The following is a 16,368-nucleotide window of genomic DNA, read 5'->3' as shown; positions in this document are numbered from 1 at the left end:
AGATAAATGTGAGATGTTGAATTTTGGTAAGGCAAACCAGAACAGGACTTATACAGTTAGTGGTAGGGTTCTGGGGAGTGTTGCTGAACAAAGAGACCTCGTGGTGCAGGTGCATAGTTCCACAAAAGTAGAGTCGCAGGTAGACAGAGGTGAAAAAGACATTTTGCATGCTTGCTTTCATTGGTCAGTGCATGGACATAGCAGTTGGGATGTCATGTTGTGGCTGTACAGGACATTTTTTGGGCCCACTTTTACAACACTGTATTCAATTCTGGTCTCCCTGCTATAGAAAGATGTTAAACTTGAAAGGGTTCAGAAAAGGTTAAAAGGATGTTACTGGGATTGGAGGGCTTAAGTTAGAGGGACAGGCTGAATAGGCTGGGGCTTTTTCCCCTGGAGTGTCAGAGGCTGAGGAGTGACCTTATAGACGTTTATAAAATCATGAGAAGCATGGATAGGGTGAATAGTCAAGGTCTTTTTCCCAGAATAGGGAAGTCCAAACCTAGATGGCACAGATTTAAGGTAAGAGGCAAAAGATTTACAAAGGACCTGAGGCATTACATTTTCGTGCAGAGGGTGGTGCATGTGTGGAATAAGCTGCCAGAGGAAGTAGCGGAGGCAGATACAATTATAGCATTTAAAAAGCATCTGGATGAGTACATGAATGGGAAGGCTTTAGAGGGGTATGGGCCCAATGCTGATAAATGGGACTATATCAGTTTAGGATATCTGATTAGCTTGGATGAGGTGGACTGAAGGATCTTTTTTAGTGCTGTTTAACTGTATGACTCCATGACCAAATGCATAGTTTCTGATTTTTCTATAAAAATAGATTAATGCAGAGCTATTGCTCAGAATACCTTTTAGTTTCCACACTGTAGGGAGTCTAATCTAATCTAATCTAAATGTTATTAAATCCAATGATTGAAACACACCAGTAGTTTTATCATGATTCGCTGACAAATGTTTGAAATTTTCACTTGTTGCAATTTATACCATTTATATTATGGTTACTCAGATTTTTCAATAGGATCTGGAGTATTTTCTAGAACAAATAATGTCTTCTCTGCTGCAAAAGTATTATTCTGACTTATAAAAAAATTACATTTTTGACATCATATGTTGACAGGAATATTTTTAAAAAATTTAGAGTAATATGGTTTACTTGATGTTGTTCATCTGCCAGTTGAGATAAAAGGATTGACTGATAGGTTAAATATAAACCATCCAACCTTTAATGGACATGTTACAACTTTGCAACACACTTCCTGACTCTTGTCCTCAAAGACAAGCAATTTTGGAGAATCAAATTGCTTTGTAAATGTATAAGTATTTTTCACAGTTTTACCTGAAAAGATCTCAGTGATTACTATCATTTGCAGAACAGAAAGCTTATAAGGAGCCACACATCAGGACCATGCCATCTGGCTTTTGCTTCAGGGTTACACTTTGATGCAGCAATACACCCAGGCCTGCTCTGATCCTGATCTGCCTTCCTAATTCAAAGTTCTTGAAGGACATTCTATTCGTAAGAGTCAGTGAGGAAGTGCTGGAATTGGTGATCCAGGAATTCTGTCATTCAAATTGACAGGCTGAAGTGACCCAAAGATTATGGAATGAGTCAGAGAGAAAGGTTTGCAGCTGCTAAATCTTTCAGATAAAAGGAAGAAGTGGAAGCTGCTACAAGGCCATTTTCTTCCATTGGTTATTTAGTACCTTTTCTTCAGATTGATCTCCACTTCCCATATTGCCTCAAGTAGTAGTGGTGACAGAGAGCAAGGAAATCCACCATGATTCCATATCATTCCAAACACCTCCTCTACTTCCTTTCTCAGGCAATGTGCAGGAAATAGATTGGCAGTGGCAGCCCAAGCGAGTTTGGTCGTTTTAGGGGAGTCCTGCTCGTGTGGTGAGCCATATGAGGTCTTATTTCCCATTAATCTGTACAATGCTCCCAATTGATATTGAGGAATGTAGAGACATAGAAAATGTATGACACAAAGAAGATTATTCAGCCCATTGTCACACTGCGAACCAAACAGGAGCTATTCAGCCTATTCCTGTTTATAAACCCATTGTCTATATTCTTGTGGATTATAGAACTATACGTGCATACCTGAATGTATTTTAAATATGATAAGGGTATCTGCTGTACCACCCTTTCAAATAATGATTTGTAGAACTCTACCTTCCTCCATGTACGAAAAAATCCTCCTCCAATTCCCTGTATCTTTTCCACCAATTGCTTTAAATGCATGTTGTCTATTTGTCCACTGACCTGCTAACATAATTCAATGCATTCTGAATCTAAGCCCTCAGAATTTGATACAGCTCAATTAAATCTTTCTTCAACCTTATCCAAAGAACACAACCCTAGTTTATAAGAGTTTTTCTCATTGGTATATTCTCCATTCCTGGTAACATGCTCGTAAATCACCTCTGTACTCTCTCTTGTGTAATCACAATGTTCTTCTAATGCAGTGACAACAGCAGAACACTAAACTTTATTTGAGTCTTAACTTGTGTTTTATACAATTTTCGACTGACCCTTTTCTTTATTGTCTATGCCTCAGCTTCTAAAGGAAACTTTGCCATGTGTCTCACTTATGTAAAAGTCCTGATACCTTTAGAGATCTGTAAGTAGCAGCACCCAGATTGCTCTATTCTGCAGTACTTCTGTGTTTAACAACCAATTATTACCTTCTCATGCATAATCTTTGTGTGCATTCTACTCACTTCTATGCCCATCTGATCAGTCCACTGATATCTTTCTACAGTCTAGAGCTTTCTTCCCACTATCAAGTACGTAACGATTTTTGTATCATCTGCAAATTTCTGAATTGTGCATTTTATGCTTTAGTTTAATCTATTGACATGAACCATAAAAAGCAAGGAATCTAGTACTGAACCTATGGAAACCCACTGTAACCAACCGCAGTCATTTAAACTCCCATGAACCGTTATTCTTTTAATCAATTCTGGATTCAAATATGCTTGACCCGGAAGATCTCAGGGACCTTTACTTTCCTGACCAGTCTTCCATTTGGAACCATGTCGAAAGTCTTGTGAAATTCAGACAATTTTGACTTCTCTTAACAAATCCTTGCAGGCTGTCCTTGATTAATCCGTCTTTCTAAATGATGATTAATTTTGCCACTCAGACTTTTTTCCAAGAATTTCCTCACCATTGGTTTTAGGCTAACTGATTTGTGTACAGTTGAACTATGCCATCCTCCCTTTTAAGTCAATGGGGCAATGTTAGTAATCCTTCCATGTACCATTCCTGGTACAATGCCTATAGCCAGACGGGATTAGAAAATGATGGTTAGAGCCTCTGCTATTTCATCCCTTACATCTCTTGGCCTGGAGTATGTTGCATCAAGGGTCATGTGTTTACAAACTTGACACTACAGGGAAGATGGTTATGTTGGAGTCAATCTTTCAGCCTGAAGAAACTTTGAAATGCTTTGTTTTATCACGGTTGAGGTGAAAAAGTATGAAATTGTGTTTGTTGTATATTACATAAAGTAATAAACGTTTGTTCATCTTTTAGGGTTTGTGATTCCTTGCAGCAGTATTAACATTTGAAAGCATTATTAGTTTTTATAAAATAGATGACAGAGGTTCAATGAAATTCAGATGATAACAGTAGGAAACACAACTTGTACATAAAACATAAGTAAATATACCTTCTAGGTTACAAATGGAAAAGTATGTAATAGTGATGATAGTTGTTTGGAAAGGTGAAGAGCCATGCGGTATAGGACGGACACTGAAGTTACATCAGTTGCACTTAGTTGTTTTACCTTTCTGTGGAGGTCTGCGATTGGAAAGACCCTGCAATGTAAATCGCTTTTTAGCAAGAGATGAACGATCAAGGTTATGACTGGAAGGAACATCAGCTAGGAAAGAGGAAGAGGAAGAGTGAGAAGGAAAACTGATATATCCTTAAGTGTACACAGATTATCTTCGCATGAAAACATGTGTTTCTTTTATCAGTTGGGCATTTCTTAGACATTTTTAAGTTCCATTTTCTGGCCAAGTATTGTAGATGTGGCAGGAAAGCATAAACCTTCCTTTTGGTTGAATGTTTAGGCTAAGGTCATTAATATAGATTCCAGCCTAAAACCATGTGAACAATTTTACTTATAAATCAATATATTATTATTTTACAGCTTGATATTCAATAGTATTATGATAACATAATGTATTTTTGTTTTGCGTTTCGACATTTCACACTTAGCAATGTTAAATGGAAAGTATTGTTACAGAAAAAAGGCTTTTCTTGTGTAATGCTAGGAATTACTAGTAACACTGCCATTTGAAATCGGACACCAAAGTCTTTAAAATGGAAACTTCAGCCCAACAATCCAATTGTCAGTGAAATCTATCTCTATTTTATCTGCTAATTGCAGTTCATTGGCTAAGTTGGTCATTAACTGTCATCAGAAGCCCATGTCAATTGAGACCCAAAGTGCAGTTTAACTCAGGCCTAAACAAGAAAGTTCTCTGAACATTCCCACAGTGAAGGCAATTCAAAAATTGTCAGGATCACAAAGTATGCCTCTTAAATAGATGGAAATATCTTATTTGCTGAGTTGAGACAAATTGATAGGAAAGCTACGGCCTCAATTTCCATGGTCATCCATTCTTCCAATTTCTGAGAGGCTTTCCTGAAATCACACTCTTTGTGATGCATCTTCTAAATGATGAACTTTCATCTGGTGCCAGACAAGAACTTTTTTAAGGCATAATTTTCACTGCAACCTTTTACCTATCACAGAAAGGAGGAGGAGAGGGGACCTAATTGAGGTATACAAGATAATGAGAGGCATAGATAGAGTTGATAGCCAGAGACTATTTCCCAGGGCAGAAATGGCTAGCACGAGGGGTCATAGTTTTAAGCTGGTTGGTGGAAAGTATAGAGGGGATGTCAGAGGCAGGTTCTTTACGCAGAGAGTTGTGGGAGCATGGAATGCGTTGCCAGCAGCAGTTGTGGAAGCAAGGTCATTGGGGTCATTTAAGAGACTGCTGGACATGTATATGGTCACAGAAATTTGAGGGTGCATACATGAGGATCAGTGGTCGGCACAACATTGTGGGCTGAAGGGCCTGTTCTGTGCTGTACTGTTCTATGTTCTATGTTCTATGAATAACAGCATACACATCTGATACAGGAAACAAAATGCCCCAGCCTTTAATTGAGGTCTTATGACTGGCCCTCTCACTCAAAACTGGCTGCAAGTGGAAAACAACTTAATTATGTCCTTCGTGGTCGTTTAAAACCAACATTGTATACCTGGATGTGTCTGTGGTTGAATATGTGGCTTGGTGCTGTCATGTGACATTAATATGAATGCACTCGTCTCAGCCTACACTATTCCAAAACAGCAACAATAACAAAATAAACTCATGTTGAAAGGATATTCAACTATCAATATACCACTGAGCGAGTTACAATTTATGGTACAGCATAGATCTCAGCAGCTCAAATTTTGTTTTTGCAGGTTTTATTACAGAGAGAAATTTTCTAGTGTAACTTCCTGGAAAAGAGATCATTAAGCAGTAAGCTTGTAGTTTGCTGATATTGTGCTAGACTGAGCTTTCACGATTTTGAATGGTCAGTCACACAGCAAAATTTTGGCTCAGATTCATCCTGGCAACAGAGCTTAAATCAACGGTGAGAGAGAGAAGCAGTAAATATAACAGTACAACAGATTGCATCCACTTTTTCAGATATGAAGCAATTGGTATGAGCTGGCTGAAGAAGGAGAATGCATCAGCTGACAGATAAAGAAACACAGTAAAGGAGAATTCTTTGGCAAAACTAATGTTAAGGTTGCTTGGCTAAGATGGCTACAATAGATCAATTTGTTTTGATAAATTTCAGAGAATGTAGGAACAGGTGAGGTGAACATTATGTGTGAAAAATTCATAAACTCCCTGGAACAGTCAAACCTGTCCAAGAAGTGTCAACTTATCTAGAAGTGTCAAATCTTGAACGAACTGTTAAACCCATCAAGAATTGTGAAACTGTGCTTTCATAATCGAGAATGATCACTTTCAACGAAGTACAGTCTGTTTTGGGGAACTTTAATTGGATGGGGCATGGGGAGTGTAAGGGGCGAGAGTTGAAGGAACGTTCTATTCTTTTATTTTAAATTTCTGTCACAGTGCTCTGAAGGCAATATGTACTAATCAGTTCTGTAAATTATCTTCATAATTATGGGAATTTTCTGGACGTGGGTGTAGTATTGCAGTGAAGAAGCAAGAGAAGAGAGTTGATGCATAGCTTCCCTGACTCCAGATTTCAATGACTTAATGTTTGTGATGGTTCCATTGGCGAGGATCATGTTTGGAGGATTAATCTACTAGTGGCAGTTAGCTTTGAATACACAACACTTTCCTTATCAGTTTCAGACTCTACTGAATAAGGACATAGAATGTAGTGGGCCGGGCACATGCTCAATTCAGGGTTGGGGCATATTGCCTCCTGTACCAGATGTGCATGCTGTTATTCAGTTGTTTTCTACAATAGGTAAAAGGTTGCAGTGAAAACTATACCTTATAAAGCTTATATATACATCTGGCACCACATGAAAGTCCATCATTAAGAAGGTGGATCACAAAGACCGTGACCTTTCTTAGACCGTCTTAGCAGGTGGAAGGATAGATGACCATGGAAATAGAGGCCAAAGCTCTGAGACAGACTTTCCATCCAGCCCACTCTGAGACAGCTTTTCCCACGTGTTACACCTGACTTCCATTTCAGCCTGCCTCCTACACCCTGGACTGAAAATGGGTTCTGCAGTTAGCCATTTTAAAGGTCAGATTTTCAGAGCCAGGAATCTTCCCACCTCTGATCACCTAATTTGAGACAAAAATTGGGACCTAGGTTTCTTCTCATGCCAATACTTTTGATTTAGGCTTATATGAACTGGCTGTGGCTTAGTCTATGCCTTCAAGAAACAGTAGCAAATGAAGCATTATAGTGAAACACATGCCTCTACCAAAGGAGTCTGTGAGTGGACCACGTTTCAAAAGAGCATTTCATTGCCGTGACCAATGATCAGAGTCTCGGTAGTATGCTCCAGTTACAGTCCTACTACATATCGTTTTGCCTGTGCAATGTGATCACACAAAAACTTAGAAATATACTTATCTGGGAAGTGTCCCTATTGTTTTGGAGGGTAAAATACAATAGGACCACTCATCGACTACTGCAGAGGAAAGCAATGTACAAGTGTTAGTACTGAAGAAGGGTCCGACCCAAAATGTCAACTTTCCTGCTTCTTTGATGTTGCCTGGCCAGCTGTGTTTCTCCAGTTCCACATTGTGTTATCTCTGACTCTAGCATCAGCATTTCTTACTATCTTTTAGCAATTCTTTATTGGTTATTAGAGAAAAGTGGAGTTGAGGCCAAGATAAAATCACACATGATTGTACGAAATGGCACAGCAGGCTTGAGGTGTAGAATTACCTTCTCCTCTTCCTAGTTATTATCTTCTTATTTAGCAGAGTGTGAGTCTGATAAGGAGAGTGTAGTCCATTCAGAGCTAACTGCCGCTACTAAACTAATCCTTAAACATTATCCTTCCCAAGGGAACCATCATAAACCTTAACTCAATGAAGTCTGGAGTCAGACAAGGTTATGCAAAAACTCTCCTCCATTTTTCACACTGCAATATTACACATCATAGAACATGTGACGAAGGTGAAGAGGTGACTTAATAGAGACATACAAGATGATCAGAGGATTAGATAGGGTGGACAGTAAGAGCCTTTTTCCTCGCATGCTGATGCTGTTTAAATTGAAGGGTGATAGATATAGGACAGATGTCAGAGGTAGGTTCTTTACTCAGAGAGTAGTATCACCTCCTGAAAATCACGCATAAGCATGAAGATTATTTACAGAACAGATAGGAAACTGATTAATCCAGGTAGCTTTCAATCTAAAACCAAAATCACTCTAATGTCATTCATTGATCTACAGTGTGCAGACTTTTGTATGTGAGATACCTGCACTCCCCATTTCCAGTCCAGGGTGGAGGAGGCAGGCTGAACTGGAAGTCAAGTGTAGCCTCTGGGAAAAGCTGTCTCAAGCTGGGCTGGATGGAAAGTCTGCCTCAGAGCTTTGGCCTCTATTTCTATGGTCATTTATCTCACACTCAAAAACTGATCTCCTAGTCATTGTTGAAACCCCTAAATCATACGAGAAAAGGGGCCTTGCACTAAACACTCAGAAAACCAAGGTCCTTTCCAACCAACTGTCACAATTTCTCTATCATTTAACATCAATGGCATGATCCTGGAATATGTGGACCATTTTCCACATCTTTGGAGTCTCCTTTTGACGAAGGCAGACAAAAATAATGAGATTCATTACCAAAATATCAGCTCAGCTTTCAGCTGACTGAAGAATAGGGTATTTGAAAGTCAGTATCTCAAATTTAAGAATAAGATCCTGGCATGCTCACCAGAAGTAATCTCCACACTCCTAAATGCTTGGGAGATTCCAGCAGCTTATACCGGCATCTCAAAGCACCCAGTAGTGCCTTTGCAAGATCCTTCAAATTCAGTGGCACCAGTGTAATAGTGGTGTTCTCTCCTAAGTCTTTATGCCCAGTGTTGAGGCACTAGTATTTCAAAAGCTAGCCCCTACATGATATACCAATAACAGCACCTAATTAAATAGGTCAGCGCAGATTAAATTCCCTCTCATCTGAACAATTTTATTCTCCATAAAAGAAAGCACCAAGCTGCAAAGTGAATACAAGCCAGTGTATCCTTTCCTCACATTGTCGTTGCCCATGGTGGCTGAATATGCTTTTCTTTTTTAATAATCCAGTGCTCTTAGATACAATGTTTCAGACACAGTAGGAGCTGTAGATGCTGGAGAATCTGAGATAACAAGGTGCAGAGCTGGATGAACACAGCAGGCCACGCAGCATCAGAGGAGCAGGAAGGCTGACGTTTCGGGCCTAGACTATTCTTCAGAAGAAACCTTAAGAAAGACCCTTCTGAAGAAACGTCAGCTTTCCTGCTCCTCTGGTGCTGCTTGGCCTGCTGTGTTCATGCAGCTCTGCACCTTGTTGTCTCCAAATACAATATAAGGATTAGTATTGCTGCAATTGTTTAGTTGATGTGCCACAAAGGAGTCACTGTGAAAACCTTCCCCATTTTACCTTTCTCATCTGCAAGAGACATGCATGTGCATCCCTGGATCAGTAAGGATTCATCATACAATAACTTGGCATATGTTTGGATTGAAATTACAAGTATTCCTACAGTGAAATTGATGGGCTTTTCATCGGATGTTGATAGATGAAGTGGAAGTTCACTTTGACTTTCTCTACTTCTTGATCACCTTTCTTACTTTTGAGAATCTCATAATCCATGAGGAAAACCTTCTGACTCTATACCTCCTGCTCAACATCCTTTGTAATGTATAATCCCACTTTCATTCTCCCTTTCTCTTGTTGTCTTGCGGTAGATGTTCAGAAAGGAAAGACAGAAACTTAGATCTGGCTACTTTACCGATCCTGGGAATGGGTTGTCTGTGTTGCTTTGCAAGCATATGGCAGAATGTAGATGTGCATTAATTATTCTGACACCAGCTATGACTCCAAGTCCTCCAATACGTACGGCAAACATCGTGTTTACTCATTCACACCATGACCTGCTCCACGTAGGAGGTGAGCTCCTTAGTGTCATAAATGGTTGTTGTAGTATTCTGTATCTCCAAAGCACTGCAGGCAAATTTACCCTTTCTGTAAGATTGAATGAATGAGGTAAAGTATAAGATGGACCTTAAAACTTCCAGGTGGACAACTGATTAGATGTGCTGGTCTCAACTTAAATGGATGGCTAAGTTTTCAGTTTCTATCTGAAAACAATTTCTATTTGGGAAAGTGATAACTTACGGGAACCCCCAAGAAAAGATCTCCTTAACAAAATTGCAGCTTGAAGGGAAGGAACAAAGAGCAAAGAACAAAGAAATTTACAGCACAGGGAGAGGCCCTTTGACTCTCCAAGACTGCACCAACATACTGCCTATCACAACTGAAACCCGCTAAACTCCTAGGGAATGTATCCCTCTATTGCCATGCTATTCATCTATTTGTCAAGACGCCCTTTAAAAGTCACTATCATATTTACTTCCTTCCCTGGCAGCCGCTTCCAGGCACCCACCACCATCTGTATAAAAACTCACCTCATACAAAGGGTGGCACAGTGACTCGATGGTTAGCAATGTTGTCTCACAGTCCCAGGGGCCCGGGTTCAATTCCACCCTCGGGCAACTGTCTGTGTGGAGTTTGCACAATTCCCTGTATCCTCCTGGTGGTCCACTTTCCTCCCACAGTCCAAAGATGTGCAGATTAGGTGGATTGGCTATGCTAAATTGCCCTGTGCTGTTCAGGGATGTGTAGCTTAGGGGGATGGATCTGGGTGGGCTTGTTGGGCCAATGGTTGGTGTGGACTTGTGGTCTGAAGAGCCTGTTTCTACATTGTAGGGATTCTATGAACACATTTAAACTTTGCCACTCGCACCTTAAACCTATACCCCCTAGTAACTGACTCTTCCTCCTGGGGAACATCTTCTGACTGTCCACTCTATTCATGCCTTTTATAATCTTGTGGACCTCTATCAGGTTGCCCCCCTCAAGTTCCATTCCAGTGAGAACATTCCAAGTTTCTCCAATCTGTCCTCATAGCTAATGTCCTCCATACCAGGCAACATCCTGGTAAATCTTTTCTGAACTTTCTCCAAGACCACTACATCCTTCTGATAGTGTGGCAACCACAATTGAACACAATATTCCAAATGCGGCTAACTAAGGTTCTATAAAGCTGCAACATAACCTGCCAATTTTTAAACTTGATGCCCGAGCTGATGAAGGCAAGCATGCTGTATGCCTTGTCGACTACCTTCTCCACCTGCGTTCCCACTTTCAGTGACCTATGTACCTGTACACCCAGATCCCTCTGCCTATCAGTTCTCTTAAGGTGCAAGTGGCAAGGTTTAAATGTGTTCATAGAATCCCTACAATGTGGAAACAGGCTCTTTAGCCCACAAGTCCACACCAACCATTGGCCCAACAAGCCCACTCAGACATTTTCCATCTGGATTAGACCTTCCAAAATGCATTAACTCACATTTTTCCAGATCAAACTCCATCTACCATCTCTCTACCCAAGTCACCAACCAATCTATATCCTGCTCTATCCTCTGACAGTCCTAATCGCTATCCGTAATTCCACCAATCTTTGTGTCATCCTCAAAATTACTAATCAAGCCAATTACATTTTCCTCCAAATCATTTATATATATTACAAATAGCAATGATCCGAACACTGATCCCTGAGGAACACTACTAGTCACAGCTCTCCATTCAGAAACACACCCTTCCACTGCTACCCTCTGTCTTCCATGACCAAGCCAGTCTTTTTATCCATCTTGCAAGCTCACCTCTGACCCTGTGCGACTTTACCTTCTGTGTCAGTCTACCATGACGGATCTTGTCAAAGGCCTTGCTGAATTCCATGTAGATAACATCCACTGGCCTATCCTCATCGATCATCTTTGTCAGTTCCTCAAAAAACTCAATCAAGTTAGTGAGACAGACCTCCCCTTCACAAAACTATGCTACCTCTCGCTAATACACCCACTTATTTCCAAGTGAGAGTAAATTCTGTCTCAAAGAATCCTCGCTAATAGTTCCCCTACCACTGACATAAGGCTCACTGGCCTGTAATTAGCTGGATTATCCCTGCCACCCTTCTTAAACAAAGAAACAACATTGACTATTCTCTAATCTTCTCAGACCTCCCCTGTAGCCAGTGAGGATACAAAGATTTCCCTCAAGGCCCCAGCTATTTCCTTCCTTGCCTCTCTCAGTATTCTGGGGTATATCCCATCAGGCCCTGGGTACTTGTCTACCTTAATGTTTTTCAAGACACCCAATGCCTTCTCCCTTTTGATCTCAACATAACCCAAACAATCTACACACTCTTTCCCAGACTCATCATCCACCAAGTCCTTCTTTGTGGTGAATACTGACGCAAAGTTCTCATTTAATACCTTACCCATTTCCTCTGGATCCACACATAAATTCCCTTCCCTGGCCTTGAGTAGGCCAACCTCTCCCTGGCTACCCTCTTGCTGTTTATAGATGTATAAAAAACCTTGGGATTGACCAATGACTTTTCATGACCCCTTTTAGCCCTCCTAACTCCTTGCTTAAGTTTCTTTCGACTTTCCTTGTATTCCACCCTTGCTTCATCTGTTTCCAGCCTCTAAGCCTTGACAAATACTTCCTTTTTCTTTTTGACTAGGGTCCAGTCAATAGTTGTGGAGCTGTTCATTTCACAATGTGTCGACTGTGCTGTTGTGCGTGCTGCTTGAGGAAGAAGTGGAACAATGGTCATTACACTAATTTTTAAACAGAGTAATAGAAATACTTTGCTACTTGTATGTTTAAGTATGTGAAATTTGGACAGGTGTATCTTTTCAAAGGCTTCATTCTAATTTTCACTTCATACAAACAGAATCCTATGATTTTAAACATCATTTGTGCTAGCAGATTTTAAATGGAAATGTCAAAGAATCAAGTAGTAAAATTTTGGCAGATTTTTGTTTGGCAGACCATTGATAAATATAATTTGTGACTTATTGGCACAATTCACTATTGGATATTATGGAGCCAATGAGCTTCCCTTTAAATGTTCATCCCCCATCATCTCTGAATTCACATATCCACTGCTGATATTATATCGCAGGTATTAAAAAAAATCTCAAACCCAGAAGATTCACAGATAATTGCATGTATCCTAATGTGCATCATCTTATATCAGATGTAAATAAAACACCCATCTTTGTTCTTTAGAGCACCTACACAAATTCATTGATAGACTTCACCCTAAGCCATAGCCTACTTTCAGAAATATTTGAAATTTTGCAATGTATTTTAAATTTATTGATTGTTTTATTGCATCGATCAAGATATATTAATCATAAGGTTGTTTTGCAGTTGAATGCAGATCAGAGAGAATATTGCCAAAAATGTTTGTAACTAAAATACAAGTTGGCAACTCAGAAAATAAATAAGGATTTTGAAACATCAAACCAAAACAAAAGATCACAGCAAAGAATGCTGATGCATGTCTCATCACTGAATGGCAACGCCACCAGCACTGTATGCAAACAAATCTTCCCTAATACTGCTAGTTCTGAAAATATTGTCATCAGCATTCTTCCTATGTAAATGCACTGGAGCATATTTAATGGCTCCAACAGGCTGTAAACAAAATAATTTATTTTTTTGAAGCTGAAATAACTCCATGGAGGCTGCTATCCTGTCAGCCAGTCACCATTTATTTACACATGCACAGTACATGGACTCTCACAAGCCAGCTCAGAGTCAGTCCCAAGAATGAGGAGACTATGAATTTCCTGTTTATATCTGTCAGCCAGGGGACCCTGATTGGCTGAAGTTAATGTCCACAATCAAGGATTGGATTGTCAATGAGATCCACCTGGCCCTCGTTCCAAACACTACAGTAGCAAAATCAGCATTTGGATAAAGACATTGTTCAAAAATGTAAAAGATATTTCCTCTGTAACCGCAGTATACAGCTGAATTTTCTTTTAGAATTTTTGGTGGATTATTTTCACTGCCTCAACCTTTGTGGGCAGTGGTGAGAAAATTGAGAAAATGTGACAATACTGGAAAAATCAGATACTTGATATTAAGAGAAAAGTTCCAATTTTTCCCTTTGTGTTTAAAATGCAAGTTCTATATCTGGCTAATAGATAAGTCATCTTATTTTGATACATCTGTATCTTATTGTTTGCTAAACTTTCCTCATTTCCACGTAGCTTTCAATTCTCTCCTTCTCCGAGAATCTAGACAGAACCAGTTCCCAAAATAAAAGTAACAGCTGTTATGTAATAGTTATTGTCACACTTCCCCAGTGGCAATGTTTGTTATTTGATATTGAGTCAATTGGTGATTAGGTTTGATTTAGAAAATAATAGCTGGGTACTTTCCCTGAGGTGGGGCGGGGAGTGGTTGGGATTGAGATGAAGGCAAGGGTGCCTTCTAACAGGAAATAGATTCAGAAGAGAAAAGTAGGAACTGGTGTTTGTGCTAAACTACAGATTCACAACAAAACTCTGGTAAATCTCTGCAAGTTGTTTGCAGCCTAATTCAGCATACAGATAGCAATCTGTTAAACAACTGTACTGTACCAAACAGCATTAATCTTATACATACAGTAATATACTCGTAGCTTATGTAGAAAATACACTGCATGTCCTTCAAACTGGGCCATGGCAAGTCAAGTGCAACCAATTTCCTGATTATAAGTACCTCCATCAGTGTACTATAGGCGCATCAGTCTGAGGTCTGGTTTATGCAAAGTTCATGCTATCCTCTCTCAAATCATTTTGGGGATAGTCCATGGCCATTCCCTGGGGCTTGGGCTTTAATAGTCAGGGACAATCCATGGACTACTGAGAAAATGAGAAGCTTGATTCTGGGGATGCAGGCTGAGACATTTGGGGAATGTTTATCATGAAAGTAGGCAATTCAAGATAGAAGGGTGAGTTCTCATGGAGACTAGAATGGGTGGCTAATTGTGGAGAGGGGATCAAAAGTCGTAATCACTTTTGTGTTTAACATAGGAAGGGCGTATTGCAATTTGCAAAGCCATGGGATGAGGGAATAAACTGGGGATATTAATGGTTATACAATGAGGATGAATGGAAATAGTAGAGGGCAACTAATAGGTCTTTGGGGTAATGAGGACAGCAAAACAAAAGATAACATGAAGAATGAGGGTGAATCATCTTATGTCTTGAGGTGAGCCTGTAACTGATGCACAAGGGCACAAATCTGAAATGTTGCCATTTTCAATTCAAAGTCAACTGTTCAATAATGAAAGAAAATGTCTGCCACTGCCTGCACAGGAAGTCAACAACACAGTGTGGAGCTGGAGAAACACAGCATCAGAGGAGCAGGAAAGTTGACGTTTCGGGTTGGGACCCTTCTTTAGAAATGGGGACGGGTAAGGGAGCTGGGAAACATATACAGAGAGGAGGGTTGGGGCTGGGGAAGGTAGGTGGGATGGTGATAGATGAGTGCAGGTAGGGAATGGTGGGGATTGGTCAGTTGGATGGGCAGGGCACATAGGTGGGAGAGAGGATGGACAAGTTGTGAGGTTGTTGACTTGCTTGCCGAGCTGGCTTGTTCTCATTCAAACACTTTGTCACAATGCTGAATGACATCATTAGCGGAGCCTCTAATGAAGTGATGTTATTCTACTCCACATGGAATTTAGACAGTCTGGTCTGTTATGGTGAGTAGTTTCATTTCTGGTTTTGATCAGTATGGGTCTGTATATGGGGTCCAATTTTAACATCCAGAAACGGAAGTTGATTGTTGTTTTCTTCTTCCCTTGCGAATTTAGTCCCTGCGAATATGCTATTGATGAGCTGGTGGGTCTGTTCTAATTTGTTACGTCGGTTATGTACCGGATCCATAGTTTAGGTTGAATGTGAGGGGAGAGTGGTGTGTTCTAGCATTTGCATGACTCTTCTGCAATGAGTCCTGATGCCCCCATTGGTGTACCATTGATCTGTTTGTATACTTGACAGTTAAAGACAAAATGGGCCAGGACACACTGCAACTACGCCCACAGCCACTCTACAACAAACGCTTACAAGGATTAATGACTGCATTTCCACAATGTATAGAACCAATGTGGTTTACCAAATACCATGCAATGACTGCCACAAACATTACATTAGACACACAGGAAGGAAACTAGCCATCAGAAAACGTGAACATCAGCGAGCAGCAAAACGGCACAAAGCACTCTTAGAACATAGAATACAGAACATAGAACATTACAGCACAGTACAGGCCCTTCGGCCTTCGATGTTGTGCCGACCTGTCATACCAATCTCAAGCCCATCTAACCTACACTATTCCATGTACGTCCATATGCTTGTCCAATGACGACTTAAATGTACCTAAAGTTGGCGAATCTACTACCGTTGCAGGCAAACACTGATTTCTCTTCACAGATGCTGCCAGGCCTGCTGAGATTTTACAGCAACCTCTGTTTTTGAATATGCTACTAACCTAGATCTGGGCCTCCGAATTATGAGACAAATAACAACTTGCCACCATCTCCTGTTAGGGTTATTCTGACCATCACTGTTTTGTTATTATCTCCTTTCTTTAAGGCTCTGCTGGTATGATCACTACTTGCAGCCTGATATGCTTTTTGTGCTTTTCTCTATCTTAGACCAAGTAACGTGTGCCGCAAAGAATTATGGTCGTACTGAGTCAAAATTCTGGA

The 16,368-nt window shown here is 40.2% G+C and overlaps 1 protein-coding gene across 7 annotated transcripts in view; it reads right to left on the bottom strand.

Moving 5' to 3' along the window:
- mcf2l2 (MCF.2 cell line derived transforming sequence-like 2) overlaps positions 1 to 16,368 on the bottom strand; it is a 360,445-nt gene that overhangs the window by 48,959 nt on the left and 295,118 nt on the right. For 6 of the 7 annotated variants that reach the window (XM_048541672.2, XM_048541670.2, XM_048541668.2 and 3 more), the window contains exon 27: positions 3,807 to 3,902. The exons of the other annotated variant lie outside the window; for it this stretch is intronic. In XM_048541672.2, coding sequence (XP_048397629.2) covers positions 3,807 to 3,902 — 96 coding nt within the window. The remainder of the gene's footprint in view (positions 1 to 3,806; positions 3,903 to 16,368) is intronic. 7 annotated transcript variants of the gene reach the window in all.

This window comes from Stegostoma tigrinum, chromosome 14 (assembly GCF_030684315.1).
Source record: "Stegostoma tigrinum isolate sSteTig4 chromosome 14, sSteTig4.hap1, whole genome shotgun sequence".
Lineage (NCBI taxonomy): Eukaryota > Metazoa > Chordata > Chondrichthyes > Orectolobiformes > Stegostomatidae > Stegostoma > Stegostoma tigrinum.
The sequence above is the reverse complement of the archived record's forward strand: the minus strand, read 5'-3'. Positions and strand labels throughout refer to the sequence as shown.